The sequence below is a fragment of the Gopherus flavomarginatus genome, chromosome 7 (genome assembly GCF_025201925.1).
Source record: "Gopherus flavomarginatus isolate rGopFla2 chromosome 7, rGopFla2.mat.asm, whole genome shotgun sequence".
Taxonomy (NCBI): Eukaryota; Metazoa; Chordata; order Testudines; family Testudinidae; genus Gopherus; species Gopherus flavomarginatus.
Genome location: NC_066623.1, coordinates 93,393,587 through 93,421,181, shown reverse-complemented (window position 1 = coordinate 93,421,181; position 27,595 = coordinate 93,393,587). Strand labels below are relative to the sequence as shown.

General features: G+C 40.0%; 2 protein-coding genes across 8 annotated transcripts; one reads left to right on the top strand and one right to left on the bottom strand.

Moving 5' to 3' along the window:
• CRYZ (crystallin zeta) lies at window positions 1-16,854 on the bottom strand. Of its 6 annotated transcripts, none has more exons than XM_050961072.1 (9): window positions 16,790-16,852; window positions 10,675-10,791; window positions 10,188-10,340; window positions 8,229-8,392; window positions 7,072-7,123; window positions 4,654-4,803; window positions 1,881-1,982; window positions 1,701-1,796; window positions 1-1,413 (listed from the first exon to the last, which is right to left on the bottom strand). In XM_050961072.1, the coding sequence occupies exons 2-9, from the start codon at window positions 10,783-10,785 to the stop codon at window positions 1,252-1,254; spliced, it is 990 nt and encodes a 329-aa protein (XP_050817029.1). In that variant the 5' UTR covers window positions 10,786-10,791; window positions 16,790-16,852; the 3' UTR covers window positions 1-1,251. The 6 variants fall into 6 exon arrangements, with proteins under 6 accessions (XP_050817029.1, XP_050817030.1, XP_050817031.1 ...); XM_050961073.1 differs by lacking the exon at window positions 16,790-16,852 and adding an exon at window positions 16,165-16,231; XM_050961074.1 differs by lacking the exon at window positions 16,790-16,852 and adding an exon at window positions 15,420-15,633.
• TYW3 (tRNA-yW synthesizing protein 3 homolog) lies at window positions 16,322-27,595 on the top strand. Of its 2 annotated transcripts, XM_050961078.1 has the most exons (6): window positions 16,323-16,592; window positions 18,957-19,037; window positions 24,502-24,600; window positions 25,462-25,533; window positions 25,781-25,914; window positions 27,015-27,595. In XM_050961078.1, the coding sequence occupies exons 1-6, from the start codon at window positions 16,419-16,421 to the stop codon at window positions 27,220-27,222; spliced, it is 768 nt and encodes a 255-aa protein (XP_050817035.1). In that variant the 5' UTR covers window positions 16,323-16,418; the 3' UTR covers window positions 27,223-27,595. The 2 variants fall into 2 exon arrangements, with proteins under 2 accessions (XP_050817036.1, XP_050817035.1); XM_050961079.1 differs by lacking the exon at window positions 24,502-24,600 and having other exon boundaries at window positions 16,322-16,592.

The window sequence follows — 27,595 nt, the reverse complement described above, 5'->3', positions numbered from 1 at the left end:
TTGTATAACAGTTTGTTTACTCTTTATTGATACTGCCAACCAAGAACACCGACTAGCAGTTAAATCAAAATAGCCACGTTTGATTATTAGTACTTGTCCTGGGCCACAAGATAAAGAGATTAAATTCATTCAAGAAATGACCATCAAACAGGACTACGAAATGGAGGCAAGCTAGACCTGGATTCTGCTGCAAGTTCCCCTGGTTTCTATAGCATTCTGGTGTGGCAAATGCAAATTTCTGCTGCAGATTGAAAAATTGAGATTTCTATTGCATTAGATATGAAGAGTAATACAATGAGTACAGAGGTCCTCATTTCATAGTACATTCATTTGTTTTACAGAATGGTCACATTTTCAATATGCTGCATTTTTTTGTATCCATGAAGGGGACTGATGATTAGCGAAAGACGGCTTGAATTCTTGGCACCCAGGAGGGAGCCAGGTCCTCTTTCCCTCCCATTATGAAGGAACTGACTTTAAATTCAAAAGAAAGAGGGAGAGGATTGAACTCCTCACTGCCCTCCCTTTCAATAGCAAGGAATCAGGCTTTATCTGGCTATTTCTGCTAAAATGAGATCAGTAGTAAAATAATGAATGAAGACACTGCGCTTCAGAGTCATCATCCCATTGTGATAATTTGGGCAATTACACCTCTCAGGATATTGTTTGAGGCAGATTCAAGAACACAATGCTGCCCCTGTTTACATTCAATTCTTAGCAATCATAAGGGCCAGAAAGTTAATGATTTTGAAATCAAAGTTTGGATTCTAAAGCACACTTCTGTGGCAGATGGTGAATAGCAAAATATTTTGTGGCTACAGAGTACATGGAGCCCTACTTACACATATACGTCGATACACTTTAAAAGGCAGGCTGAAAGCCACATTCTGCACTAGCTAAAGCTTCCCTGTAGTATTCAAGGGAAGCAGTAAGTACAGCATTGTACAATATTCCAACCTGGACAGGACAGAACAATATTCCAACGCAATAAGGAAAAAGATGCAATTTCCAGGTCACCCAAATGGGGAGGGGGAGGAAAAGAGTACTTAGAAGCTGAAATCTGACTCTGCTTCTCATTACATAATAAAGCATTTTCATTTAAGGCATCCTCCCTGTCTAAATTAGACTTACTATTACTACAGAATATCTGTGATCAACTGTTTTGTAAAACATCCTAAATGAACCATATAAGCAAGGGTGTAATTAGAACAGCCACAATATAAGTGGAAAGAAACTTTATTACATGACTTATCATATAAGGAGTACCATCTTTCCCAAAGCACCACTGCTGTTAATAAGGAGTTCATGAGCCTTAGCCACTTTTTCCAATGGATATTCAGGGCCAACTTCAGGTTTAAGCCAGCCAGCTTCTATACCAGCAAGAAGCGCCGTTTCACATTCGTGCATCGACTTCTGTATAGTGAAGATAGTATTTACTGTAAGTATATTAGATGTTTATACAAAGTTTTAATTCAAATTTCACAATTAAAATGCATTTTATTACATTTCTGAGATTTCTTAATTCTTCTACTTGTTCATTTAGAAAAATAAAATGCATATAATCTTATAAAATTTGTACCCTTACACCACAAATCAAACCCTATGCTATTTTGCTAAACATCTAATTTGCTTAAACTAAAAGTTTATAAATTATTAGAATAGCTCATCTAAGTGAATTCTTTGAACTAAAAATGCCTTACCTTAGTTGCACAAAACAGACTAACTCCTATTATGCTGGATTCTTTCATCATAGTGTCCCTGGGATATATTTCAATTGGACCTCTACTCCCCACGATCTGATACAAAAGAGACACTTAATCCAAACATTGTTCAACAAATTATAAATTTAATTTGAAGGCAATGACAGAGAAAATACTTACCATCACCCTTCCTCCAGGTGACAGTAGTTGTAAATCAGTGGCGAGATTAACATTAGCTAGCATTTCTATTATCACATCAACTCCCTGCACAGCACTGAATTCCTACACAGAATATAAAAAGAGATAAGCAATTGAGAAAAGTTCATATTTGGGTGTCTGTGTATATTTCACAGGCTGTAGGTAACCTGGGGTTTCTACATGTTAAGTCTGACATATCTAATGCAATTCTGAAAGTCCATCTTCATCTTACTGTGACTTGCTCGGATCCGAGTTTCTAAATGCTCCCTCCCTTCATGATATAGTAAAACAAATAAGAAACACAGCTAATACAAGTACTATAGTGCAATCTCTTTATCACGAAAGTTGAACTTACAAATGTAGAATTACGTACAAAAAAAATAGCTGCTTCCAAAAATAAATCTTTGTAAAATTTTAGAACCTGCAAGTCCACTCAGTCCTACTCCAGCCAATCGCTCAGACAAACAAGTTTGGTTAAAATTTGCAGGAGATAATGCTGCCCACTTCTTGTTTACAATGTCACCTGAAAGCGAGAACAGGCATTCACATGGCACTGTTGTAGCTGGTGCCACAAGATATTGATGTGCCAGATGCGCTAAAGATTCATATGTCCCTTCATGCTTTAAGCACCATTCCAGAGGACATGCGTCCATGCTGATGATGGGTTCTGCTCCATAACAATCCAAAGCACAGCAGACCAATGCATGTTCATTTTCATCATGAGTCAGATGCCACCAGCAGAAGGTTGATTTTTCTTTTTTGGTGGTTCGGGTTCTGTAGTTTCTGTATCTGAGTGCTGCTCTTTTGAGTCTTCTGAAAGCATGCTCCACACCTCGTCCCCTTCAGATTTTAGAAAACACTTCAGATTCTTAAACTTTTGGGTTGAGTGCTGTAGCTATTTTTAGAAATCTCACATTGGTACTTTCTTTGTGCTTTGTCAAATTTGCTATGAAAGTGTTCCTAAAACAAGCGTGTGCTAGCTCATCATCCGAGACTGCTATGATGTGAAATATATGGCAGAATGCAGGTAAACCAGAACAGGAGACATACAATTCTCCCCCAAGGAGTTCAATCACAATGTAATTAACGCTTTTTTTTTTTTTTTTTTTTTTTTTTTACTGAGCATCAGCAGCATGTCCTCTGGAATGGTGGCCAAAGAATGAAGGGCATACGAACGTTTAGCATATCTAACAGAGCTACAACAGTGCCATGTGAACGCCTGTTCTAACTTTCAGGTGACATTGTAAACAAGAAGCGGGAAGCATTATCTCCTGCAAATTTTAACCAAACTTGTTTGTCTGAGCGATTGGCTGAAGTACGATTGAGTGGACTTCCAGGCTCTAAAGTTTTACATTGTTTTCTTTTTGAATGCAGTTTTTTTTTGTACATAATTCTAGATTTGTAAGTTCAACTTTCATGATAAAAGAGATTGCATTACAGTACTTAGATGAATTGAAAAATACAATTTCTTTTGTTTTTTACAGCGCAAATACTTGTAATCAAAAATATGAAGCGACTACAGTACTTAGATGAATTGAAAAATATTTCTTTTGTTTTTTACAGCGCAAATACTTGTAATCAAAAATAAATATGAAGCGACACTGTACATTTTGTATTCTGTGTTGTCATTGAAATCAATATATTTGAAAATGTAGAAAACATCTAAAAATATTTAATAAATTTCAATTAGTATTCTATTGTTTAACAGTGCAGTTAACCACAATTAATTTTTTTGAGTTAATCGCATGAGCTAACTGCGATTAATTGACAACCCCAGTTATGATTAAAGCTAAGATTTAGTCATGGGTATTTTTGGTATAAATCATGGACAGGTCACGGGCAATAAATACAAATTCACAGCTCATGACCTGTCCATTACTTTTATCAAAAATACCCCTGACTAAAACTCTACTTCTGAGGCTTCATTTGTCTGGGGGCCCCTGCTACAGGGGAAGGGGCAGCCTGCTCCAGTGCTGGGGGTTGACTGCTGCCCTGGGACCACTACTCGGGCAGCACCCAGGGCACCCCCTAGGACTGCTACTTAGGTAGTCCCTGGAGCCAACCACACCAGCTGTTGTTCCGGCAGTCCCCAGAGTCAGCTGCCTGGGACTGCCTGAGCAGAGGCCAGTGTGGCTGGCTCCAGGAGACTCCTGGGACCGCTGCTTGGTCATTCTCTGGGGCTTCCCTCAGGACTGCTGCTTGGGCAGTCCGTGGGACCAGCCACACCGGCCACTGCTTAGGCAATCCCTGAAGCCAGCTGGCCGGTATGGCTGGCCCTGGGGACTGCCAGAGCAGCTGGCCCCAGCTCACTCCAGAAGCAGCTGGCCACTGGGTGCCCGAACAGCAGGAAGTCATGGAGGTCGCAGAATCCATGACTTCTGTGACGTCCGTGAAAGAATCGCAGCCTTAGTTATGATTTAATATTCTTGGTATCCATACAGTTAAAATGAACAATTCTCCTTTGAGCAGAAATTAAAAGGTTGTGTAGACTCTGCTCCAATGGCAGACCCCTAATCTTGGTTCAAAAGAAAAATTTAAAGAGCTGTTTACCAAATGTTTCATTTCATAAAAGTTACGAATAGAAAATATCTATCTAGTTCATCTGGCTGCCAGCACAGGATTGCCATCTATAGTACATTTTCTACTCAATTAAATGGAAGATAATTAATAGAAACCAAAATGTATTGTGAATATTTTAATGGAAGGAGAAAGAGGCTGAAAGATCTATGAAACCTTCAATCTGGTAGCAAATTACCTTAATCTTATCAACGTAATCAGCTTCTCTGTGATTAAACGTTTTGTGGGCTCCATTTCTCAAAACTAGATTCATTCCTTCTTCAGTTCCAGCTGTGCCTAAAACCTTTAAACCATAAGCTCTGGCAATCTGGCATGTTGCTATTCCAACCTGGAAAAATGAGTTACATTTCCCTTTACCATTGGTTTTCCCACTCTTAATATAAATATCACCTACCAGAGACTCAGTACTTAACCTGTTAAAATAACTTAATATGTTTTTATGCATAATAAATTATTAACATAACTGAAACAGTATTTTGATTTACATTCACACACACAACACTGTGTACTAGTAGAGGTGCTGCACACACAACACACCTGACACAAAACCAAGGAAGTGATAAGTTAAGCCGTGTAACAGTATATATTATCTTTTCTTCACACAAACACACTAACATGATCATCATATACCACAGATAATGTATCACAACCTTGACTCTTAACTGCAGAAGAGGTCCATTTAGCATCTCATTCCCCAGACTCCCAACATTACCATAAACAGATGAGACTCCCTAGTCTCACTGCCCCTTCTGCTGAGTCCTGAGAAACCACACTCTAGTTTCAGAAAGCCAAAGGAAGCCCTGCAAAGCATAGTTGCCTGATATTGTGGAGACCCCAGGGAAAACTCCCAAGCAGGGAAGCCTCATAGGGTAGTAGATTTTGAAGGAGAAAGTAAGCACATGAACTTCCATTCTTATGCAGCATGTAAAACCACTAGAAGCCTGGTCAGAAACTGATCCTGCCAAACAAACATCTGTATTCTCTACCACCACATCCTCTCATCCGTACTTTATATTTCAGTTGGTGGTGAGAGGTGTTTTATTAGTGCCAAGTAGATGTAAAGTCTTGTTAGTGCCGGAGGACAAGAAGGCTTCAAGCCCATGAGGCACATCACAGACTCAGCTGGCTCACACTCAACTGCTTACATGGTGTGCAGAATGCAAAAGAGAAAAGAAGAACAAGCATGCACAAAACTCTGCCTCTCTTTTGGGGTTACTCTCAATCTGGTTCCTCCCGTGAAGGCAGGTTCTGCAATCTATCCTGACCAGCCCTGGAGACAGACACTTCCTCCGCTAATTTAAGTGCTGCTATTCTCTTCTACTGGTAGCAAAGTACCTCATTCCACTTCTGTTACCAACAGAATGCCATCTGCTGCCATTTATGGCTCTGCTAATGAGACTTGCACCCAGTAGTGTTATGTAAAGTAAATAAACTACCTTCCCCATAAGAAATCCTCATGACCATCACTCTTGCCAGGTGCTTATCAACTGACTATTTGAAAAACCAAAGTCACCTTTGACATTTACATTTCAAACTAACACACGGCATGACTAGATTATCTCAACATCCAAAAGTTGTTCAATGAACAACCTGAAAAGAATGAAAGATTAAAGGATCATTGTAGAAGCCTTTGTCAATGAAAGACATACCACAGACATCCATGCTTATCACTATGTTATGTGTCCCTTTGCCTACTCTCTTCTCACTGCACTTGAAAATGTTTTTGTAACAGTCTGCAAATCTATAGAGGATAATCTTATTTGTGGACCATGCCACTGTAAAGCAAAAATGTGTGTGTGTTCCCAGAAGCATATAAAAGAAGTGGAAACAGAAAATCAAAACTCAATTTATTAAAATAAAGAAAAAACATATTGCTGAATGTCCTTCTAGTCTAGTATATTACAAAAGAGCTGAGTTTTCTTTCATGTGAGACTTTCATAATCAGCCTTTTGCAGCCAACCAAGTAACTCAACAAAACTTGGCCAGCTCACAATAGTTTTTTCCAGCCACTGGAAAGGGGAAATAGGGGCCACTTAAACTTTAACTATTCCCTCTTACTCTACCTCAGCCTTCTTGTTTATTCAGCAGAGCCAAAGGTTAGCCTTTTGTAAATACAGAAGCTAGTTAGGAAAACTTAATCTCAAACCTGAATGGACTTTATCTCCTCCAACATCTCCCATTTTCTAGCTATGTTACAGTTAATGGGTGAGAAACAGCACAGAGAGTCCCTATCCAGCCAGTGAGCATTTCTTGCACAACTAAGGACAGTTTGCCTAACTTTTCAAAACGTAACTTTTCCTTTAACTTTTCTCTGAGGCAGACTAGCTGTATGGCTTCTGAACCAGCTTCAGATCATTCTCCACTTTGTGATCACACCACGGGATGCCCTACATATGATCTATTTAAGTTCATATGACATCAGCATTTGAGGCCATATGTGGTAATTTGTGCTGTTTCAGGCTGCTATATTCTGGATGATAGGATTTAACTTTTAAGTGTAAAGAGCCTTCACGACAGAGAACCATTTGCCTTAGAACCATACACAAAAATAGACACACAAAATACTTGCTAACTTAAGTCTTTTCAAAATACTTACTCCTCCACTTGCCCCATGGACTAGCACAGTTTCCCCTGGTTTGGCATGCCCTCTAGAAGACAAAATGACAGATATTGAACTCTTTAATACATTATAACTTTAGCAGATCATATGCATTGTCCAGCCATAAGATGTAGTTGGGTTACATGAATTAAATATAAATCTTTTTAAAACACATTCAATGCGCGTAATTTTCCTCTCTTTAGTTTTACACTGAGTTAGTCCTGATTCAATATGGGATTAGAGAAGAGAATTGGGTCTCATCTCTTAATAATTCCTGGTTTTTAAAAGCTCTCATTCCTGAATGTAAACATAGTTATAAGCGACAACAATGGGAGTATCAGTTTCATGGTTGGTATAGGTGTGTATTAACACCAGCCTAGTATTCAAAACAACATTTTTTTCAACTTTAGTCTTCTGGGTTTTAAAATAATCTACCCATACTTTTTCAAAGGATAAACTAGATTGCCCAGTGCTTTGTTCTACGCATTTATCTAGACTGGATTCCCAGTCCTGATCACTTATCCTCTGACAAGGCACTCTTGCCTATCACTATAGTACAGATTTATTAATCAATACCATGGTGATTGACAGGGTTAAATACTTAGCTAGATGAGCTAGTTGGAGTTCTGCCAACATCTCCTGAAGACAGAGGTGATGGAAAGATAGGTTACGCAACTGCAACCCCTCGGTTCAATCAAGAAGCAGAAATTTTGACTGAAACAAGTCCTATCTAGTCCTTCTTAAGGATAGTGGTGAAGGTAAAGAGGGGTAGGAGGAGGAAAATAATTGACTCATTTCTTTCATTGTATGCACTTTTTTATTACATAGAGTGCCCATCCCAGTTCTGGGTGCCCCAGATGCACTCTTAAATATACATTCTTAAAAAGAAAAAGACTGTCAATTACCTCCAGATCACAACCCTCTGACAATACATTTAATTTAACCCTCCAACGGAATCCCCACCAAAGTCCTCCTCTTATCACTACCCTACCCAAGAAGTCTCCCATCTCTTTATGAAAGAGATAAAACAGGCCTTGCAGTGTGCCTGAAAATGTAAGACATGTAGCTGGCTATTATGGATGGCATGTCTGCTCTATAGTTTGTATTTTAAAGTCTTCAAAAGCAGAAGATACAAACAGAGCTTGGCATCTTACTTTTGGAAGAGTGCACGGTAGGCAGTGAAATATGGAATTCCAATGGCAGCACCTTGCTTGAAGTCTAATTTATCTGACAAGGGGAAGACTGTGTCAGCTGCAGCAACTGTATAATCTGCATAGCCACCAGAGATGGTACCATTAGTAAAAACCCTGTCACCTTTCTGGCAGGAAAAAACAAAAAAAGGTTTAAACACAAGTTCCAAGTACTTTAGTCAAAGTTTATTATGTAACACTTTGATAAAAGTTTTTTTTTATTTTTCTTTCCTTTCGGGAAGATAATTTTATATAATATATATAAAATTATCTTCCCAAAAGGAAGGCAGTAGGATTTTATAAAAATCAAGGAAGTGAAGTCTCTGCAACACAATTTTGTATATCCAGATTTCCAAAGGTGTGTGTGTAGATTACATCCTAGGTTCTATACTGTCAAACACAAAGCTACTGCATGATTAAAGTGATCCTTAATGAACCTAAATTCATCCAGCTGGACTCCACAAGGAAAACATCAGAAACATTTTACAAGCTTATGAAAAGCACTTAAGCAGTTTTTGAAGCCTGAGAAGTATACATTCTTAACAGGAATAGTTATTGGTAATAGTTATTGTTGGAGTCCTTCAACAGGATAAAATCACAACCTCCACACAATCACCAAGTGAGAAACATGGAACAATATAATTCCAATACTTATTTCCAGCCCTGGCAGCTAACCAGTATCAACTACTTTGGTACTGGTTGTGAGCTGCATATAGCACATCCCAATTCTTAGAACATGGTAATTTCATGTTTTGTACAGTTTTTCCTCAATTCCGTACATTCTGACCAGTTGTGGGTGTCTGACTTTCAAAATCACTGTATGATTATCTTAGCACCTGCATAGTATGTAAACCCCTGCCCTTTGGTTTGCTGACACCTATTAGCAATTCTGCAGATTTTGGCACTGTGGCTATTTCCTACATACCATCAATATGCAAATCTCTCTATTCTGATTGGCTCCTCTATTCAGCCCTTTCAAGTTGTTTGTCTGCAACTATTACTCTCATCTTCTTTCCCTTCAGTTTAAGCAGAAAATGCCAAAATTTACATGAAAAACTAAAAGCAAAGAAAACGGAGCTGTCAATCTGCTGAAACAGAAAGTGTTTTGTTTATTTTTAAAAGTTAACACCTCTGCCTTAATTTTCCATCTCCAGGCCAGCAAGGCTCTTGTCTCCTCAATAACTGTCATATATGACTTCAGAATAACAGAATCCCAGATCTCTACCCCAATAGTTTTTAAACAACACATATTCTGCTGTTAGTCTTTGGCCAAGACTCTTACTGACCTGTAAGGAAATAAAAGGGAAGGCCAACTAAAAAAAAGCCCACACATTTATCTTTTAACAGCCCACTTTTTCCCCTTCCCCAAGAAGAAATGGTTTAACCAAAAGGGCAGCAGGTAAAATATAACCACTATGAGACAGCAGCTGAGCATTTAAACATTGTTATCAGTAGATATACCTTGCATTTCTTTCCCCTTCATGGTAAGTCTGAATATTAAAAATATCAGCAAAATAAATTCAGGGTCCTTCCTGTCAGTCCAGATGACGATGACAATAATTACAGCAATCTTGACATTTCTAATATATCTACAATGCTGTAAAAATGTTTCTGGACCAAGACTGTGTAAACAAAACCCCAATCTTGCAACCAGCACCATGCAGTCAGGCTCCTGCACCGGTGCTGAATTCTACAGATCTCTATGCAGCTCCGTATGGGTGTAAGGGACGGCCCTGAAGAGCAGCTTGTAGGATTAAGGCCACTAATTTGACCTGGTTGCATGCTTTTCACCACCAGTTAGAGGTCCCCAAAACCCAGAGGAAATTCTGACAAGCCATAAATTATAGAGGTAGCAGTAAGTACTGTAACAATAATGTAGGGAAAGCATAAGCAATCAATTAAAGAAGAAACAGAATGTAATACCTTGAATACAGTTACTTGCGCCCCAACAGCTTCAATTACTCCAGCAACATCTGTCCCAGGAGTGTAAGGTAAAGCTGGTTTTCTAGCATGAGTACCAGAACGAATATATGTCTCCACTGGGTTTACACCACATGCATGGACTTTGATTAAGACCTGAAGAGAAAATGTTATTTGTTACATATCATTACAATCATCATAATTTTGCATCAACAGCTTAGTATTATTAAAGCAATTGGCTTGACTATTAAAGAGCCCTTAGTATGGATGTGAAACAATTTTGGAAAGTCTTTTGTATTCAATATATAGACTGCATTAGAATAACAAAACTAGTTAGTTAAATCTGATGCCTGTGGCTTTATTTATGTATATGCTGCTCAACCTACTCATATTCAGAATTAAGATGATTCTGCTTTGGACACTCACTCAAATCATACTCAAGTCATTACCATTCAGTGCAATTATCTTAGTTTACAGCTATCATTTCCACCTGATTTTCTTTCGGATTCGGCAATAAGACATCTGACAGGAGCTTAAGCACTTCAGGTCCACCAAATTCAGAAACTCTGACAGCTCTCATCACATTTCTTCCAGTTGCCATAGTGATCTGAATATCAGATGATGAGAAAATATTGCATTAACTTCACAATCCAGTTTTCACATCAGAGGGAATGGATCAAACTCCCTACTTTTAGACAACAGTTTAAATTAGGGGCTCACTACTGATTTCTTTTCATAGAAAAGATGATCTTACAAATCTTGCAAACAAAGAGCATTACCACCATCTCCCATGGGAATATGTGGGCGTTAAAAGTGAATCAAATACGTAAATAACCACATTAAAAATATGAGTGCAGTAGTTCCTGTATTAGACATCATGCCATCACATCTTGAGGGAAATGCATTGTACTTTGGGGGCCACGGTTGCATTTTACATAATGCATTTCCAGCTTCACTGATAAAAAACAAACAGGTCATATATAGTGAGTATTCAGCCAGGGTCTAAAAAGTAAATTTCCAGCTTCTCTTCCTGCTTGTTATTTAAGACAACAAAAAGTTCCTTTGTTCATCAGCCCTCAAAAATAAAAGATACAATGGGGAATTAAAATATATTGGAGGAAACCAGAAAAATTGAATACATATGTATCCTGAGGAGTACAGTTAATGTATCTAAAAGCTAGCTTGACTATGCATGTTTGTAAAGTATTTTAAGAACATCAAGAAAGGCATACACTGACAGGAAGTGGGAAAAACAGGGTAAAGGTACATTAGTCAGACAGATAAGGAGCTAAGATAATGCTTCCTTTGGATCATGACAAAGGTCCAAGTCTTAGAGGGCTACTCAATCTTACACTTTCCCATGCCCTCTTCCTCAACATATAAATTACATCAATTTACCAAAGGGTAATTTACACCACCATATATTTGGTTTACTAAACAAATGTATAAAATACAGCCATGCCTAAATGCCCTGTTTCTACACTAATCAGAAGGGACAAGTTAAGCCAGAAAACATAAGAACTAAGGCCCCGATTTTGTAACTGGAGCTACAGCGGCAAACTCTTGCAGCTACATGGAGGCCCACCATCCATCTGCTGGAATCTGATTGCAGAATCAGGGCCTAAGCTAGAAATGCTAGCTCAGTACTGAGCCCACCACAGTAGACAGGCATGGTTTTGAGCTGGCTGCAAATGGGAATTTCTGTTCTGTGGGAAATGCCAAAATAAAAAAAAATTGGTTCCAACAGTCAACATTTTTTCTTTTAGCTTATATAAATATTATGTAATATTACATAATGATACGTAAATATTATGTAATGTTAATATTAATGTTTTAAAATAATGAAGACTATACAAAACATTTCAACATTATAGAAGTGAAACTTTGACATTTTCCACATCACAAGTTAACAAAGATCAACATATTCCCGTTAAATATTTTGATTTAGACAATATTGTACTACTGACTGAAAACAACTCTGCTGAAAAAATTTGGCCAGCTTGAGTTATTATATACTATACTACAATCCTAGTATAGTATTTGTATGTAAGAAATAACCTTTTATTTACCAAATATATGCTATTTTACTGGAGCTATCTCACAGTTTCATTACTATTCTGACTTCTCATCTCAAAAGGCTCCTAACCATATCACACAGCACAGAAAACATTAATTTAAAATTTCTCTCTGAAGCAGTAATCTTTTCCAAACCATGTCTCATTATACTGCTTTACATTAAAATTTCCAGTATAATAAAGACACAACTGCTTTAATATATACCGCACCATCATGTTCTCAAAGCACAGGTAATTTTGAAGTTATGAATATGGGAACAGAAAAAAAAATTGTATAAAAAAGTCTTTAAAAAAGGACAGGAGTTCTGGCGGCACCTTAGAGACTAACAAATTTATTTGAGCAAAAGCTTTTGTGGGCTATAGCCCACTTCATCAGATGCATAGAATGGAACATATAGTAAGAAGATATATATACATACAGTAACTCCTCACTTAACGTCCTCTCGCTTAACGTTTCGAAGTTACGTTGCTGCTCCATTAGGGAACATGCTCCTTTAAAGTTGTGCAATGCTCCCTTATAACATCGTTTAGCTCACTTTACAAAGGAGCCTTGCACAAGTTCATCTTCTCCGTCTCCTCCCCCTCCCTTCCTCCCTCCTTCCAGTGCTTCCCCCACTGCCATACATCTGTTTGGCAGTGCTCAGGACTTTCTGGGAGGGAAGAAGGGAGCAGGGAAGCTGCCCTGCCCCTCACCCCTGAAAAAAACAGGGCCACCCAGAATGCAGGGGCTTTAGGGGCTGCAGGGCCCTGGACTAAGTGGGCCCTGGGGCTTTGGCTTGCAGCTCTAAAGTCTCTTTCAGAACGCGGCCCTGCAAGCATTGGCTGGAGGACTCAGGAAGAGCAGGGGCAGCCACAAAGCCAGCGGCCGGAGAGAAGCGGCGCTTTCCCCTTTGAAAGGAAAGTGCCACCCTGCTCCTCCTGAGTCCTCTAGCCCCTGCTCGCAGGGCTGCATTTCAAAAGGGGCTTTAGAGCTGCAGGCCAGGGCCCTGCAGCCCCTAAAGCCCCTGAGATCTGGTTGGCCCTGCCTGCTGAGGGGGAGGGGCAGTTCCCAGAATCATGACCATGGGGGTGGCGCCGCATTGCGCAGAGCCATCTGCACACCTCCTGCACAAAACAGGAGCTGCCCCAGGTAAGTGCTCTGCACCTCCTGCCTGAGCCTCCTCCCGCACCCCCCACCGAGTGCCCTCCCCCACTGCAACTCCCTCCCAGACCCTGCACCCCCAGCCTTGAGCCCCAGGAGGAGAATGGAGAAAAAAAAAGAATGAAAAACAGAGGGGAAGGAGAGATAAGAGAGAATGCTCCCCCCATGGGAGGGCCCCACTAACTCTAAATCCCCCACTGGTGGGAGGAGTGGGGTGCTCCAGGGAGGAAGTGGAGTGGGGGTGGGAAGAAGCAGGCTCCAAGCAGAGCGGGGACAGGAAGAGGCAGGACTGGAGCTTCCCCCAGCAAAGTCAGCACCTGTTCTTCTGAGGGGGACCGGGGGCGGGGGGGGGAGTTGCTGCTGCACAAGGTGCTTCCTAGCATCCTTGCCTGCCTCATTGTCTGCAGCAGGCTGTGCCTGTGTAGGGTAAGCCAGAGGTGTCTCCCCACCACAGTACAGTACTGTACAGTATATAATGCCTTGTCTGCCCCCAAAAAATTTCCTTGGAACCTAACCCCCCAAATTTACATTAAATCTTATGGGAAAATTAGATTTGTTTAACGTTGTTTCACTTAAAAAGTTACATTTTTCAGGAACATAAGTACGTTAAGTGAGGAGTTACTGTACAGAGAACATGAAAAGGTGGAAGTGACCATATTCACTTAAACTGTCAATGCAGAAATATTGGGCCTGCTTCTCCATATGCCAGGGGTGGGCAAATATTTTGACCTGAGGGCCACACTGGGGTTCTGAAACTGTATGGAGGGCCACTATAGTGTATTAAATTGCTCCCCGTAGGAACGTGCTACTTACAGTGTACTACTTATGGCTGCCAGTCCTGGTGCTCTGAACAGCATTGTAAGGGGGTGGGGAGCGGAGGGGTTGGATAAGGGGCAGGAGGTTCTGTTTTGCTTCCACGGGCACTGCAAAATGCATTTATTAGTTTGGGAGTTTGAGAACTTCTAATTCTCATTAGCTCTCTCATCTCAGAGTTTATCTATACATACAGTAGTTATTCCAGAATAAGAGTGCCTTTTTCCAAATTAGCTTAATCCTCTTCGGAACTGGATTAAGCTACACCAAAACATGACGTTATTAAAAAATAGTTATTGGGCTTTAAATTCACAGCCTACCTTAATCTGGAATAATTTTCATATGTAGACAAACCCAAATTTAAGGATTTTCTATAGTGCCTATTTACACTTTTCCCAGATAAATTAAATCTGCAGTGAGTTCCCTAGCAGACTTCAGAGTTCTTAAAGTACTACCTGTGTGCCCATTAAATGTCTCTTCTGCACACTGTGAGAACACTATACATTTTATATTTTCTGTGTAGAAATTTTACACATATACTCTTGGGCCCTAGTCTGCAAGTGAAATTGCAGTTATGGTTAAAAGTTCCAATTGAATAACAGGGGTCCACATAAGGGAGATGGAAATATAGGGCTGCAAGGCTGTACATAGATTTTATTTATACCCTGTTGAAAGTGTATTTGTTATACTTTCAAACTAAAGTCCATTTCTAGGTGCAAAGTTCAGAATTACTCCTAATTTTCAGTCCTACATTGAAAATTAAGTTTGGCTTAAGAAACACCATACTCAAACAACTAAATGGTGCCCCTGTATATTATTAAACATCATTCCAAACTGGCTTATTGTTTCAGATCCAAACATCCTAAATCCAAATGCACAGAAGTTTCATATTCCATAAAATATTTGTAGGTTTTCTATATCTGCTAAAATACTGTCTCCCCATTAAGAGAATCAAGACTGTCTCCAGTGACCCCTGACAACATATAAGCTGTTGTCTCTAAAACCACCCATATGGGTTTCAGAAGGATTGGATCATCATATTAAGATATTATGGCCTTCTAGAAAACTGGTTCTTGAATTGTAAAGTTGGCCTCCCTGGGCCAGGTCCAGCAAAACAGATTTTAAATGACAGTCATTTTAAACATAATAAAAGTAAGGCATTACAGTGAATTTAGATGCCACTCCTTCAGGAAGCAAAGTGCTCACATTAGAAGGTTCTCACGCTAACATCTCTGTGCCTCCGTTCCTCCATCTGTAAAATGGTATCAATTCCGATCTCGTAGTGGAGCGGCGGGTTAGTTTTAAAGCCTTTTCGTAGTTTCATGTTTGGTGTCTAAGCCCACACTCCAGTGCACAATTTTAAGCACTCAAATTCTATCTACGTGATTTGCCTACGGAGCCGATACCAGAGCCCAAAGAGCTAGATCCGATGACATGGTCGACTCAGCCCCCCGGCCCAGGTTACACAGCTGTTTCCCCCCCCCCCCCCCGGTTTCCCGCCATTGCTCCAGCGCAGGGCTCAGGAGGCAGTCGCCGTTTCAAACAGCGGCCCGAACACGGGAACAGCAGTCCCGGGGATCCCGGCTCTGAGCTCCGCGTCGGGCCGCGGCCCCCGACACCCAGGGGTAGGCGGACAGGACGCGTCCAGGGAGGGAAGAGCGAGGGGAGCCCCCGGGCCTGGTCCGCTCAGCGCCGCCCCGTGCCCCGGGCTGGACCTGCCCGATACTGAGGAGCGACTTAGCCGGTCCCCAGCACGCGACATCGGCCCGGCCACAGGGAGCGAGCCCCGGGGGTGCAGGGGTCTCCCTGGGGCTCCCAAGAGACGGCGGGGTCTCCGCGCCCTTCCGCTCGGAACCGGCCCCCCTCAGTTCCAGGCCTCGAGCCGCCCCGCGTCTCGGCCCCAACCTCCGACCACCCCCAGCTCCCGCGGCTAGCAGCGCAGCCGCCTCACCTCCCGGGGCCAATCTCCTCAGGCAGCGCCAGGGCCTGGCTGTTAAACCCGCCCCCATCCAGCCCCGCCTCTTCCGGCTTCTGCTCGCCGCTGCGGCACAGAGCCGCGTCCCCGGCCCGGAAGTGCCCTTCGCGTTTTACAACCGAGCCGGCAGGTTTGGCCCAACCAGGCCACCATCAGCCAGTGGGGCGGCTGTACAGCCCGGGGCTCGCCCGCTTGCCGGCCCCGGCCCGGCTCTCCAGGCCCGCGGGCCCATGGCCGCCTTCCGGCGCTGGAAGGAGCAGCGCCTGGCCCGGGCGGATGAGAGCAGGAAGGGCAGCGTGGACGAGGCCATCGCGGGGTTAGTGCAGCTCCTCAACGGGCAGGAGCGATTCTGCACCACCAGCTCCTGCGCCGGCCGCCTCCTGCTCGCGCAGGCCCCCGCCCGCGTGAGTCTGGCTGCCCGGCCCCCTCCCTCTTCCTCAAGCCCGCGTGAGGCGAGCCGCTCCCCGGCAGCGCTGGCAGTGGTCTGAGGGAAGGGGGCGTGTCACGGTGGGGAGACAGCGCCGAGCGCGCCTCCGCGCCGCAGACAAACCCCCGCCCCCTTTGAAGTGCCCGCGCTGCGTCCCTGGGGGCCCTCCGTCACCTGTGCGGCGCTGGGATTCCCTTCTGGCCCCACTGTTCTCCAGCCGGGGCTCCCGTGAGGTCACAGGGCCAGAAACCCACCCCATAGCACACACACACACACTCAGGCTCAACTGGCCCCCTGCAGGAGGCATGGCACTTACAACACACAAGTGGCACGAGGCTTGTGGCCGTCCTGGCCCAGGTTATCCCTAGTTACGTGCATGCTGTAGTCTTTTCTGTTCTGCAGTTACATGGAGATGTTATATCAGGTCCCACCCTACCTTTGTCTCTTATCCAGCTTTGAATAGTTCTTGGAATATTACAGTTAAAGTTGGTGTTTATAGCAAATTCAACATGGTATTTATAGCGCACTAGAGTAGAAGAGAATTTTACTGAAAGCATGTGATTCATTTCTCCCTCCACCTTACCCTGTAGGAACACTTTGCATCAGTTCTTGCTCAGGTTCATATGATGATCTCATAGTCCTTGCTCAGTTTCATACCATGATCTCATTTTCATTGTTGTTATCTATGGCCTGGTCCACACTACACAGTTAAATCGATTTAACTTTGTACCCGTCCACACAAGGCACTTTAAATCGATTTTAAGGGCTCTTAAAATCGATTTCTGTACTCCTCCCCAACGAGAGGAGTAACCCTAAAATCGATATTACTATATCGATTTAGGGTTAGTGTGGACGGAAATCAAAGTTATTGATCTCATTCCTTTAATGTAGCTACGCAGAGTGCACCGCTCCGGAAATCGATGGTAGCCTAGGACCATGGACGCACACCACCGAATTAATGTGCCCTCGTGTGGATGCATAAAATCGATTTTATAATATTGGTTTTATAAAGCCGGTTTTAGTAATTTCGATTTTATGCTGTAGTGTAGACGTAGCCTATGTGATGTAAACTAAGAGCACAGAACACTAAAGTATACAAAAAAAAAAAGAATTGACACAGCACTAGCATCTGAAATTTGAATCATGATCTGTCTAGGTTTTTAATCTGGCAACCAACCATAATTTTGACATCTGAGCAACACCAAAAATATAGTGTAGTCAGAATGTTTCTCTCAGAGGATAGAGTTTTAAATTGGCAGTTCTGTCTAGATCCTAGTATTCTTTAGCCATTCCCAGGCAACTGATTGTTAAGTCTTGACACACTGATTTGTAGTAATGATAATTACAACCAATCTCTTTTAACAAATTATAGTACATGACTTTTCATGGACTTAATTTTCATCATTTGGGGGGGGGGAGGGATAGCTCAGTGGTTTGAGCATTGACCTGCTAAACCCAGGGTTGTGAGTTCAATCCTTGAGGGGGGGTCACCTAGGGATATGGGGCAAAAATCCATACTTGGTCCTGCTAGTGAAGGCAGGGGGCTGGACTCAATGACCCCTCAGGGGTCTCTCCTAGTTCTAGGAGAAACAATATCTCCAATTTAATAAAAAAAAAAATCACATGCACTCTCCACAGATTTATCAAAACCACAAGTTTTATATGCAAAGTGCAGATTAGATTACACAGTAGAACATGCTAGTTTCTTATTTTAAATGTTAGAGATGTAGAATTTTAAGATCCCATAATATACCAGTGAAACACATCTGCAGTTTTGCAGTGGTGTAGCTACATCAGTACAAATATCCCCACTGTAAACAGGTCCTTAGATTAGTTGTGTGCATAACTCAAACTCCAAAATGTAAATGCATTTTAATAGAGAACATTCCCAGTGTTTTGTGGTACGGGGAAAGCATATAGGATTGTATTTTGTTGCTTCCTATCATGAGGTTCATGCTTAGATACATCTAACTGGATTTTTCATATTGATCAGCACAACACCACAAAAGTTCTTTCAAAGATCTTGAATTAGCATCCTTCTGGGGTTTTTCTGCAAATACTAGCTCACATTGCTACAGCTGAATGTGGGTGAAATCAGAACACTTCTCCATTAATATTCGGGATTAAATTAAACTACCTGCTTAGCTACTGTTATCTAGGTGGTGTAAATATGTACCTAGATTTGATAGTTTTAAAAAAAACACATGAAAATTATATAAATAAATAACATTAAGATTGTTGATACAGTTATTGATCAGAGAATATTTCTGTATATTCTTGTGTCCCAAGCCAAGAATGTAAAGGACATTTGTTTTTATAACTATAATTTGTTTTTCTTTAGGGTTTCAATGGCTATGAGGTACAGAAGAAAAACTGTTCTTGGCTCATGGTAATGCATCAACTCTGTGCAAAAGAGGATGTGGTAAGATGTCAATAATGTACAATATTTATGCATAAGTACTTACCCTCTCCTCATCCCAACCCTCCAAAAAACACAATTTTAATAGAAAGTAGAAAATAATTTACATTTTTCCTTCGTGTTAGTAGAATGACTATGTTCATTTAAGAGCACAGGTTTGTTATTAGGATAAAATACTGTCTACATTAGCTGGCGACATTGTTAGCACCTTTCTAGCAAGAGCACGGTTTAAGTCAGTAATATGGCTCCCTTGGTCCATATAAACAGGGCTAGTGTCAAAATATTGTCTCCTTAAAATAATGAACTAGAATACAATGTCAGCAGGTTATAAAATCCACCACTTTCAGTGGTTTTTAGTTAGGCATTTTGCATGGCTTGCACAGGACCAGCATTTTGTGCTGTTTCTACATCAGCCTTTTTTCTCCTAAAAATATTAATTTAGTGCTTGTGAAGCCCTTTCCTTATCTATAGAATAAGTACAGTCAAGTTTCTGGCAAGTGTGCCCCAATTCTGTATTGAAGGATCACTTCTGGGGTCAGAATGTATTTTTGCATCCATGACCATTCATTTAATTCTGGCTGTCTCCTCTGAGGCAAACAACATAGATGTCAGCTGTAGAGTGATTGATGTAGACACCTCCCATAGGAACTAGTCTGACACCATAAACTCACTTTCCATAGACCAGACAGTCTTCAGATGGTAATAACTTTGTCACTAGCAGTTTAAATTGAATTAATGGTAGCAATGAAACAAAACTTCCCTGTAATAGGAACAGAGGAATTGCCAGACTGAATCATACCTAAGGTATGTCTCATCAGTATCCTATCTCAGATAGCGGCCAGCATCAGAGGAAGGTGTAAGAAGCCCACAGTATGCAGATGCAGGATAATCTGCCTCCTGCATTAGGTTTTGTCCTACTTTCTAATAGTCAGAGATTGTCTGAAGCATGAAATTGAATGTCCCTTACAATTTATCGTTAATTATGATAACTAGATATTCATGCTATCCATATAATAATCTTGTTATCCTTCCTAATCCTTGCAAGAGTTAAATATTCTGAGCTGTGGATATTCTGTCATGCATGATTGATTATCTGGGGGAGCAGATAAGGAAGCAAACACAAATGGACCTCTGTCCTCTTCTTTAAAAGGGAGGCATGCTTCCTGAAAAAGCATATTTGTTATTTTGTATGCAGCAGAAACTCCATTATGATTTAATTTTAACAACTTTCATTTTAAGATTGAAACAGCCATAGTTTACAACTACAAATCTGAACTAATGCAGAAAAACAATGGCTTTCTTATGCAGTTTTTTAAATTAAAATTATATCCTAAAAAAATGTTTTGAAACCTAAAATCAAATCAGTTTAGGAAACTGTTGAACAGTTTGAATATTTATGAACTACTTTGTGCTTCCAAAACTGCCTTTTGCTCTCTAAATGCTCCTCTTTACATTGTACCCCATAAAATGAAACTAGTTACTCTGTGAAGAAAAAAATTAACTGTAAAGACTGCATAACAATAATATACATACACTGAAAGTTAAAAAAGCCCCTCTGTCTTATTTTTTCTTAGTTTACTTGATATCACCTTCATATAAATCTCAGCAGCCTCTGATTTGTCATCTGCTAAGAGTGGGGTCTGAGCTTACTAGAGTGTTGCCATTGGCTCTTGCTAATGGGAACCTTCTCAATTTTTGTATTGATTTCTAGTTGGTAGATACAGTAAAAATGTTTATGCATCCATTAAAGGTGTGAGAAAGCTTTACCGGACTACTTTTAAAATTGTTATATTTTCATAGAATACAAACATAAAGTGTAGAAAATTGGACTGGAAGTCAGAACTCCCAGATTTTGTGTTGAGTTTTCAGCAGGCAAGCTACTTAACCCCATTGTGCCTTGATGTGTATCTACCAGTGTAAAATGGGAATAGGAAATTGGAGGAGTAATTAATTTTTATAGCTATCTTTAAGATCCTTTGAGGAAAGGTGTGTGTGTGGGGGGGTTGTTTATAAAACATCCCTTCACAAAAGATTTCTGGGCCTTATTCAACGAGAGGAAAACAATTACAATGTAATTAAAAAGTAATATTTTAAAATTGTAACTGTGCAAAGTATTATATAACAATGTCAAAGTGGTGTACAGTTTTTCCTAATGGACTGTGAAAGTAAACCTGCATTGCTTTGTCACACCTATTCTTTGAAGAATGTACAGAGGAGTATTAGTAGTTATATTCCTCATTAATAGGACTGCTGTTTGACTACTGTAAAATCTTCATAGGAAGACTCTTGCACCCTCACAGAGTCCATTGATATCTGTGCAGCCAAAAGGATCCACCTCAAGCATCTGTAGGTTCAGAGCCTTAGAATACAATGAGACAGTGAGCATGCTGTCCATGGTCATTAAATCAACACATGACAAAACTTTTCTATATAATTCTTTATTAAACATTACTGTATTTGAAATAAGGGAACTTCTTTCTTTGTCACTCACATATCTTATCAGTGATAGTCATTTTTTATTAATTAGTTACAGCAGTTATGTTTTCACTGTTTACTGACTAAGGGTCTGATCCAGCTCCCACTGGGGGTTTTGCCATTGACTCCATTGGGAACAGGGCTTGGCCTCAGACTTTGTAGGCTTAATAGGAAATTACTTTCAGTATTTTCTTATTAAATTCTGAGCCTTTTACAGGAAATTGGTGGTCTAGAAGCAATAAGGTAAAATCCTTTGGTCACAATTATTTCATTTAGGAAGCATTTCGGTGCAACAGGCAATGTAAGTCACTGTGGCCTTGGGACATACTAACATACACAGACCATTGCAGTCAGTGTGACTTTCTTGCCCGTTTACTGTCGCTGAAAAAAATGTCCCTATAGTGTCTGCTAAATTACTTAGCCTGGTCAGTGAAACCCTTTAAAAAAGTACACCCACCACCATCACTTAGTCTGATCACAGTCAATATTAAATTCTGTTATAATACTTGTCTCTGAGACAAGTCTGTCTACCTTGGCTTCCTACTACATTGAACACTAGTCAACTGTGCTTAAGCTGCATATTGTTTATATAACTCAGGTGGATAGAACAGAATTTTCAGACACAGAAAAATCCATACGTAAGCCCAGTGTATGGGCAGACTGCTGTGCCCATTTGAAGCTCTGTGGAAGCCAATGGGGCTCATGCAGGCATGGCAGGTAACCTGTATGCTGCATAATGCAGGATCAGGGCCTATGGCATCTGGTTTTTAAGAATTGTTGAGTATCTCCAGTTCCCATTGGCTCCACTAGTAGCAGTGGGTGCTTAGCACATCTAAAAATGAGGCCATTTATTTAGGGGCCTAACTTTTAGCACCTACATTTGTAAGATTGATACCTTAATAACAAGGATAGTTACAGAAAAAGAATGCTACACAAGAACATCTAAATCTTATACAATAGTCTACAGGGGAAGATAGACTCCTCGGCGGTTTTATTTTACACCACTATTACTGGTATCTTAAACTAATAAAAATATAAGAATGGCCCTGCTGGATCAGACCAAAGGTCCATCTAGCCCAGGATCCTGTCTTCCAACAGTGGCCAGTGCCAGGTGCCCCAGAGGGAATGAACAGAACAGGTAATCATCAAGTGATCCATCCCTTGTCGCTCATTCTCAGCTTCTGGCAAACAGAGGCTAGGGATATCATTAGTGCCCATCCTGGCAGATAGCCATTGATGGACCTATCTTCCATGAATTTATCTAGTTCTTTTTTGAACCCTGTTATGATCTTGGCCTTCACAACATCCTCCAACAAGTAGTTCCACAGGTTGACTGTGCACTGTGTGAAGAAACATTTCCTTTTATTTGTTTTAAACCTGCTGCCTATTCATTTCATTTGGTGACCCCTAGTTCTTGTGTTATGAGAAGTAGTAAACAACACTTCCGTATCTACTTTCTCTACACCAGTCATGATTTTATAGACCTCAATCATAACTCCCCCAGCTGTCTCTTTTCCAAGCTGAAAAGTCCCAGTCTTATTAATCTCTCCTCATACGGAAGCCGTTCCATACCCCTAACCATTTTTGATGCCCTTTTCTGAATCTTTTCCAATTCCAATATATCTTTTTTGAGATGAGGTGACCACATCTGCACACCGTATTCAAGGTGTGGGCGTACCATGGATTTGTATAGTGGCAACATGATATTTTTTGTCCTATTATCTATCCCTTTCTTAATGATTCTCAGCATTCTGTTTGCTTTTTTGACTGCCACTGCACATTGAGTGGATGTTTTCAGATAATAGTTGAATTTTTCACAGTTCTCAATTTTAAAAAAAGATTTAAGAAATATTTTCAATTTAAAGGAAACATTGGGGAAGGATGCTAGCCAAAAAAGAATTAAGCATGGTGCAGCAGTTCAATTTTTTCCCCTAAATGTATGTATAGCAAATTGGTAGCTGCTAGTATTTTCTTTAAAGATGCTCATGGAATTGAGGGGAGGAGTGGGGGGGGGGCAAGTCAATTAGATATAAGAACAAAAGAGTTAGAACATTATATAGTAGTAGACTGTGGTGTAAACTGCAATGAACAATGTAACTTGTTTCATTGCAGCCTTTATAAACTAAAACCAATAATCCCAATCCTTAAATTTATTTTACATAAATATAGCATACAATAATAAATTATAACTGTACATTATGCAGCATTCTGTTTAATTGCTCTGTGTTCATATTTGCCAAAATTCAAGTGATCTACATGAAAAATGTTGCAGGAAGATTTTCCACTTAGAGCCCTACGTCAAAACTGAGACCATAGGGTGAAATTCATCCTTTAGAGTATTAAACCTATGTAACTGTTTGTCATCTATTTTTTCCCCTTGATGTGCCTTATGAGTTTAATTTCAGTTTATAAATCCTTTTATTTTATCTTATTTTAACATTATCATAGAAGTAGTGTAATGAGTCATTTTTGAAATCTAGATTAAAATTAGGTCAAGTAGTTCAGGCCACAAGTTTAACCTATTGTACCATTTTAAGAAGAATGTGCTTCAGAATCAACATGTCTGTGATCATATCCAATAATGTAAGAAATCAAAAGCAAACTATAACTGAGTAGTAGTAATATTTTGTGCTCTCAAGGTTCCTCTGCTGACTGTAGTAAAACAATACTTTCTATGTTATGCTGACATCCTTGGTTTTTCTTATGTCCAAAATAATCAAACAAGGAAGCAAATAATTTTTTTAAAAAGTCGAGGTCCAGTAGAAATTCATGGCAAGAGAATCAGTTTAATACTTAAAAATCAGCAGAGATCCTCAGCATTATGAGCAATGGGAAGTTAAAAGCAATTAAATAATAACAAACATGATAGTTTGAGCCAAATCATTCCTGGTGTTTTTAAACATTTCACAAACTAGCTATTTTATTATGAAATGTTAATAGTAACCGTTCACCCTTGTAGTATTAATATATTATTGTTCATTGCATTTTCCAGATGACAGCATTGCAGAAAGCCACTGGTGACACTGTATTCAAATTTGAACCATTCATTCTTCATGTGCAGTGTCAAGAGTTGCAGGATGCACAGCTTCTGGTAAAATTAGACAAACAGTGTTGTGTTGTTTTGTTTACATTTGTTGCTGCATAAGTAAAAATGTTGGCCCCTCAATATTTTAACACTTAGAAATATCTCAGGAGCAATGTATGTTTAATAACTGGGGTCGTAAAAGTATGTTGATGGAGAAAATAAGGATTAAGATTCTTTCTGCAGATTTTGCTGTGCTTTCTAGAAAATAAAACCATTTAAATGCACTTCAGCCTTCTAGATGAGGCAGATTGGCTAGAGAGAGTCTGAACTATCTGTGTTGCTTTCCCCCACCCATGGCAGTGTTCTTTAGAAATTAGTTCACTACTGACTGGGACCATTTGCTCCCAGACCTCAGCTAAGTGGATAACGCTGTGCCTTCTGCCTTTCAAAAGGGACTTTGTAGGCCTGCACAGGATCATTTTGTTCCTCATCTTCACCCTGCCTTGGTTAATATAAGGAAGAAAATCTTTACTTAGATTCTTTCTGCAGACTTTGCTGAGTTCCGCAGAATCTACATCTAAAAACATATCCATCCCACAATTGGCTTCGCCTAGCCGCTATTTAAACTGGAACAGTGTAGTGCCAAAAGAGGTATGAACTTCCCCCTTTGTCTTGATGGAATGGGTCAAGATTGAAACTACCATCTGTCTTTGTCACTGAAATTTAATTTAGAAGTATTTTGTTACAGTATTAGCATCTGATCCTGTAAACACTTACTAGTGATTGTGGCTCTTAATGCAGTCAGTTGGGACTATGCCCTTTAAGCTTTTACAAAATTGAGACCTTAACTTGCAATATAATCCACAGTAAGCTTTCAGTCTGACAAAATATGTATGAACTGCTGTTTAAAATGTTTTTGTTTCACAGCACTCAGTGGCTATAGATTCTGGATTCAGGAACTCTGGTATTACAATTGGCAGAAGAGGTAAAATTATGATGGTATGCACTATTTTTCTACTTTGCTATAGAATTTAGCAATTATTTATTAACATGAGCACATTTTAAGTATGTAGGAGATTTGAATAATAATTTAAAAATGACATTTTCCTGACATGGCATATCACTCTCCTCACAAAGAAATACAACCAGATCTTTTCAAGTGGTTTTCCTATAGTGAATGCACCTATTTTTTAGAGCTATTATCTCCTAATGTAATTCAAATGAATACATCTGTGTGTGCCTCTAGGCTGTCCGGAGTACTCATTGCTTAGAAGTTCCAATAAGTCACATGGGGAAATTGATGGTCACTGAAGAATATATTGACTTTCTGGTACAGATAGCTAATCGGAAGATGGAAGAAAACATGAAGAGAATTGACAGGTTTGTTAGATTATCTGCATCCTGTGTCACTACATCTAAATCCAGAGAAGTGTAAAATTTGTCTGCTAACCAGTAGACCAGGAGGATTAGCCACACAAAATAATAGTATAACAGATTGCAAATCTGATCTCAGAGGGTTTTGGTATTTTTAAATTATGGATGACCCTAGAGGATCGTTTAACCATATATAAGCAACAGTGTCAGGTAGTGGAGAGAAGATTTGTTACAGAGCTTTTTAAAAAGTCCGTACAGGACTTCCATTGTTGCTCCAGATATCTGGCATGAATAGTACATTGAGTTCTAGTTTCAGAGTATTAACTTCTACAGCTGCATCTTCATGTGGAGTTTGTGTTTGATTAGATTTTACAATGTTTAAGGACAGGAGATTCACCTTTTTAATGAAGCCAGGAATATCTCATTTTATTCTACAGGAATTTACACATAATTTCCTAGGTTATTCAGATTAGAATGCACCCGTTAACGTTGCTGTACAAATTTTAGTCTAAGGTTCCCAAACTGTGGTCTGTGGAACACTTGCCTGTGACTAGTTACACAGTACTGGCTTTTCTACTCATTTCCAGTTGTGAGAAACAAAAGAGAGAGGGCGGACAGAAGAAATACAGAGCAAAAGGATACAGGACAAAACACTTATTTAGATTTTTTTTTAAATATTTTTCTGAATTAATTGCTGTAGTTGCCACAGGGATGTTAAAGTAATTGCAAACGGAAGTGATGATGGTGCATCTGATTGTGAATAGGATTGACCATTAGACGCTATTAAGATGTGATGCAAACCATAAAAGTGTTTGAGATCATCTGTTGTGTAGTTTTCAGCAATATGAGTGGGACTTTCATTATACATAAGGCATAATTGTCAATTAGATTCTTAGAAGGTCAGAGATTAGAGAACTAACAGAACATGCACAGAACATATGTGCTGGCATCCCTGAGTCCCCCGCACAATACTGATCAGGTCGGCCTTTGGATTTTAGTTAGAATTATATGAAACGTTATACACAACATTTTGTGTTGCCAAAGTCTTAATGTTCTATTTGCAGAACTTAAGCAAACATAATAAATAGGTACTTGTTCTTTTCCAGGTTTTACAACTGCCTACAGTTAGCTTTGAAAACTGAACTCAGCATGAGTAACTCACCTCGTGAGACAATACAGAAGACTCATTCTGTGTACACTCACAGAAGAAAAAGAAAACCAGATAAAGAGCCTGGCGTGTGCACCTCTTCAGAGAATAAGGAAGAGTCAGAAATCGAAGATGACCCAGAAGCCAATCTCAATATTTTTTCCTGAAATCTATTGATACAGGATACCTATTTTCTAATATAGGTGTAGTTATGTTAACACAGATTGCTAGCTTTAATGATGCTTTTCTTGTACTGCTCTTTATAAGAGCTTTCATACTGCTGTGCTCTAGGAAGTTATGCTGTCATGAAAGTTTATGCTGAAGACAGTGTTCACTTAACCAAGCAATTCAGTGTAACAGAATTATGAAATGTCCTTTGATTTGCATAAAAACACCGCATGGAAAACAAGTACATGGACTTCTTAAAAATTATGAAATATTTATTAACAGTGAACAGAACAGCTAACAGCTTTCATATGTACATAGGTGTACCCCAGACCATGTTTGATACATCTCTATAATAAAAGATTGATTTACTAT

Excerpts from the sequence above, each read along its gene's own strand:
- CRYZ (XM_050961072.1), bottom strand. The coding sequence starts at position 10,785 with ATGGCAACTGGAAGAAATGTGATGAGAGCTGTCAGAGTTTCTGAATTT. Across the intron at positions 10,341-10,674 it reads CGAATCCGAAAGAAAATCAG|GTCTTAATCAAAGTCCATGC; the intron begins GTGGAAATGATA and ends TTTTCTCTTCAG. Across the intron at positions 8,393-10,187 it reads CGCAAGTAACTGTATTCAAG|AAAGGTGACAGGGTTTTTAC; the intron begins GTATTACATTCT and ends TTTTCCTGCCAG.
- TYW3 (XM_050961078.1), top strand. The coding sequence starts at position 16,419 with ATGGCCGCCTTCCGGCGCTGGAAGGAGCAGCGCCTGGCCCGGGCGGAT. Across the intron at positions 19,038-24,501 it reads TCTGTGCAAAAGAGGATGTG|ATGACAGCATTGCAGAAAGC; the intron begins GTAAGATGTCAA and ends TGCATTTTCCAG. Across the intron at positions 24,601-25,461 it reads TGCAGGATGCACAGCTTCTG|CACTCAGTGGCTATAGATTC; the intron begins GTAAAATTAGAC and ends TTTGTTTCACAG.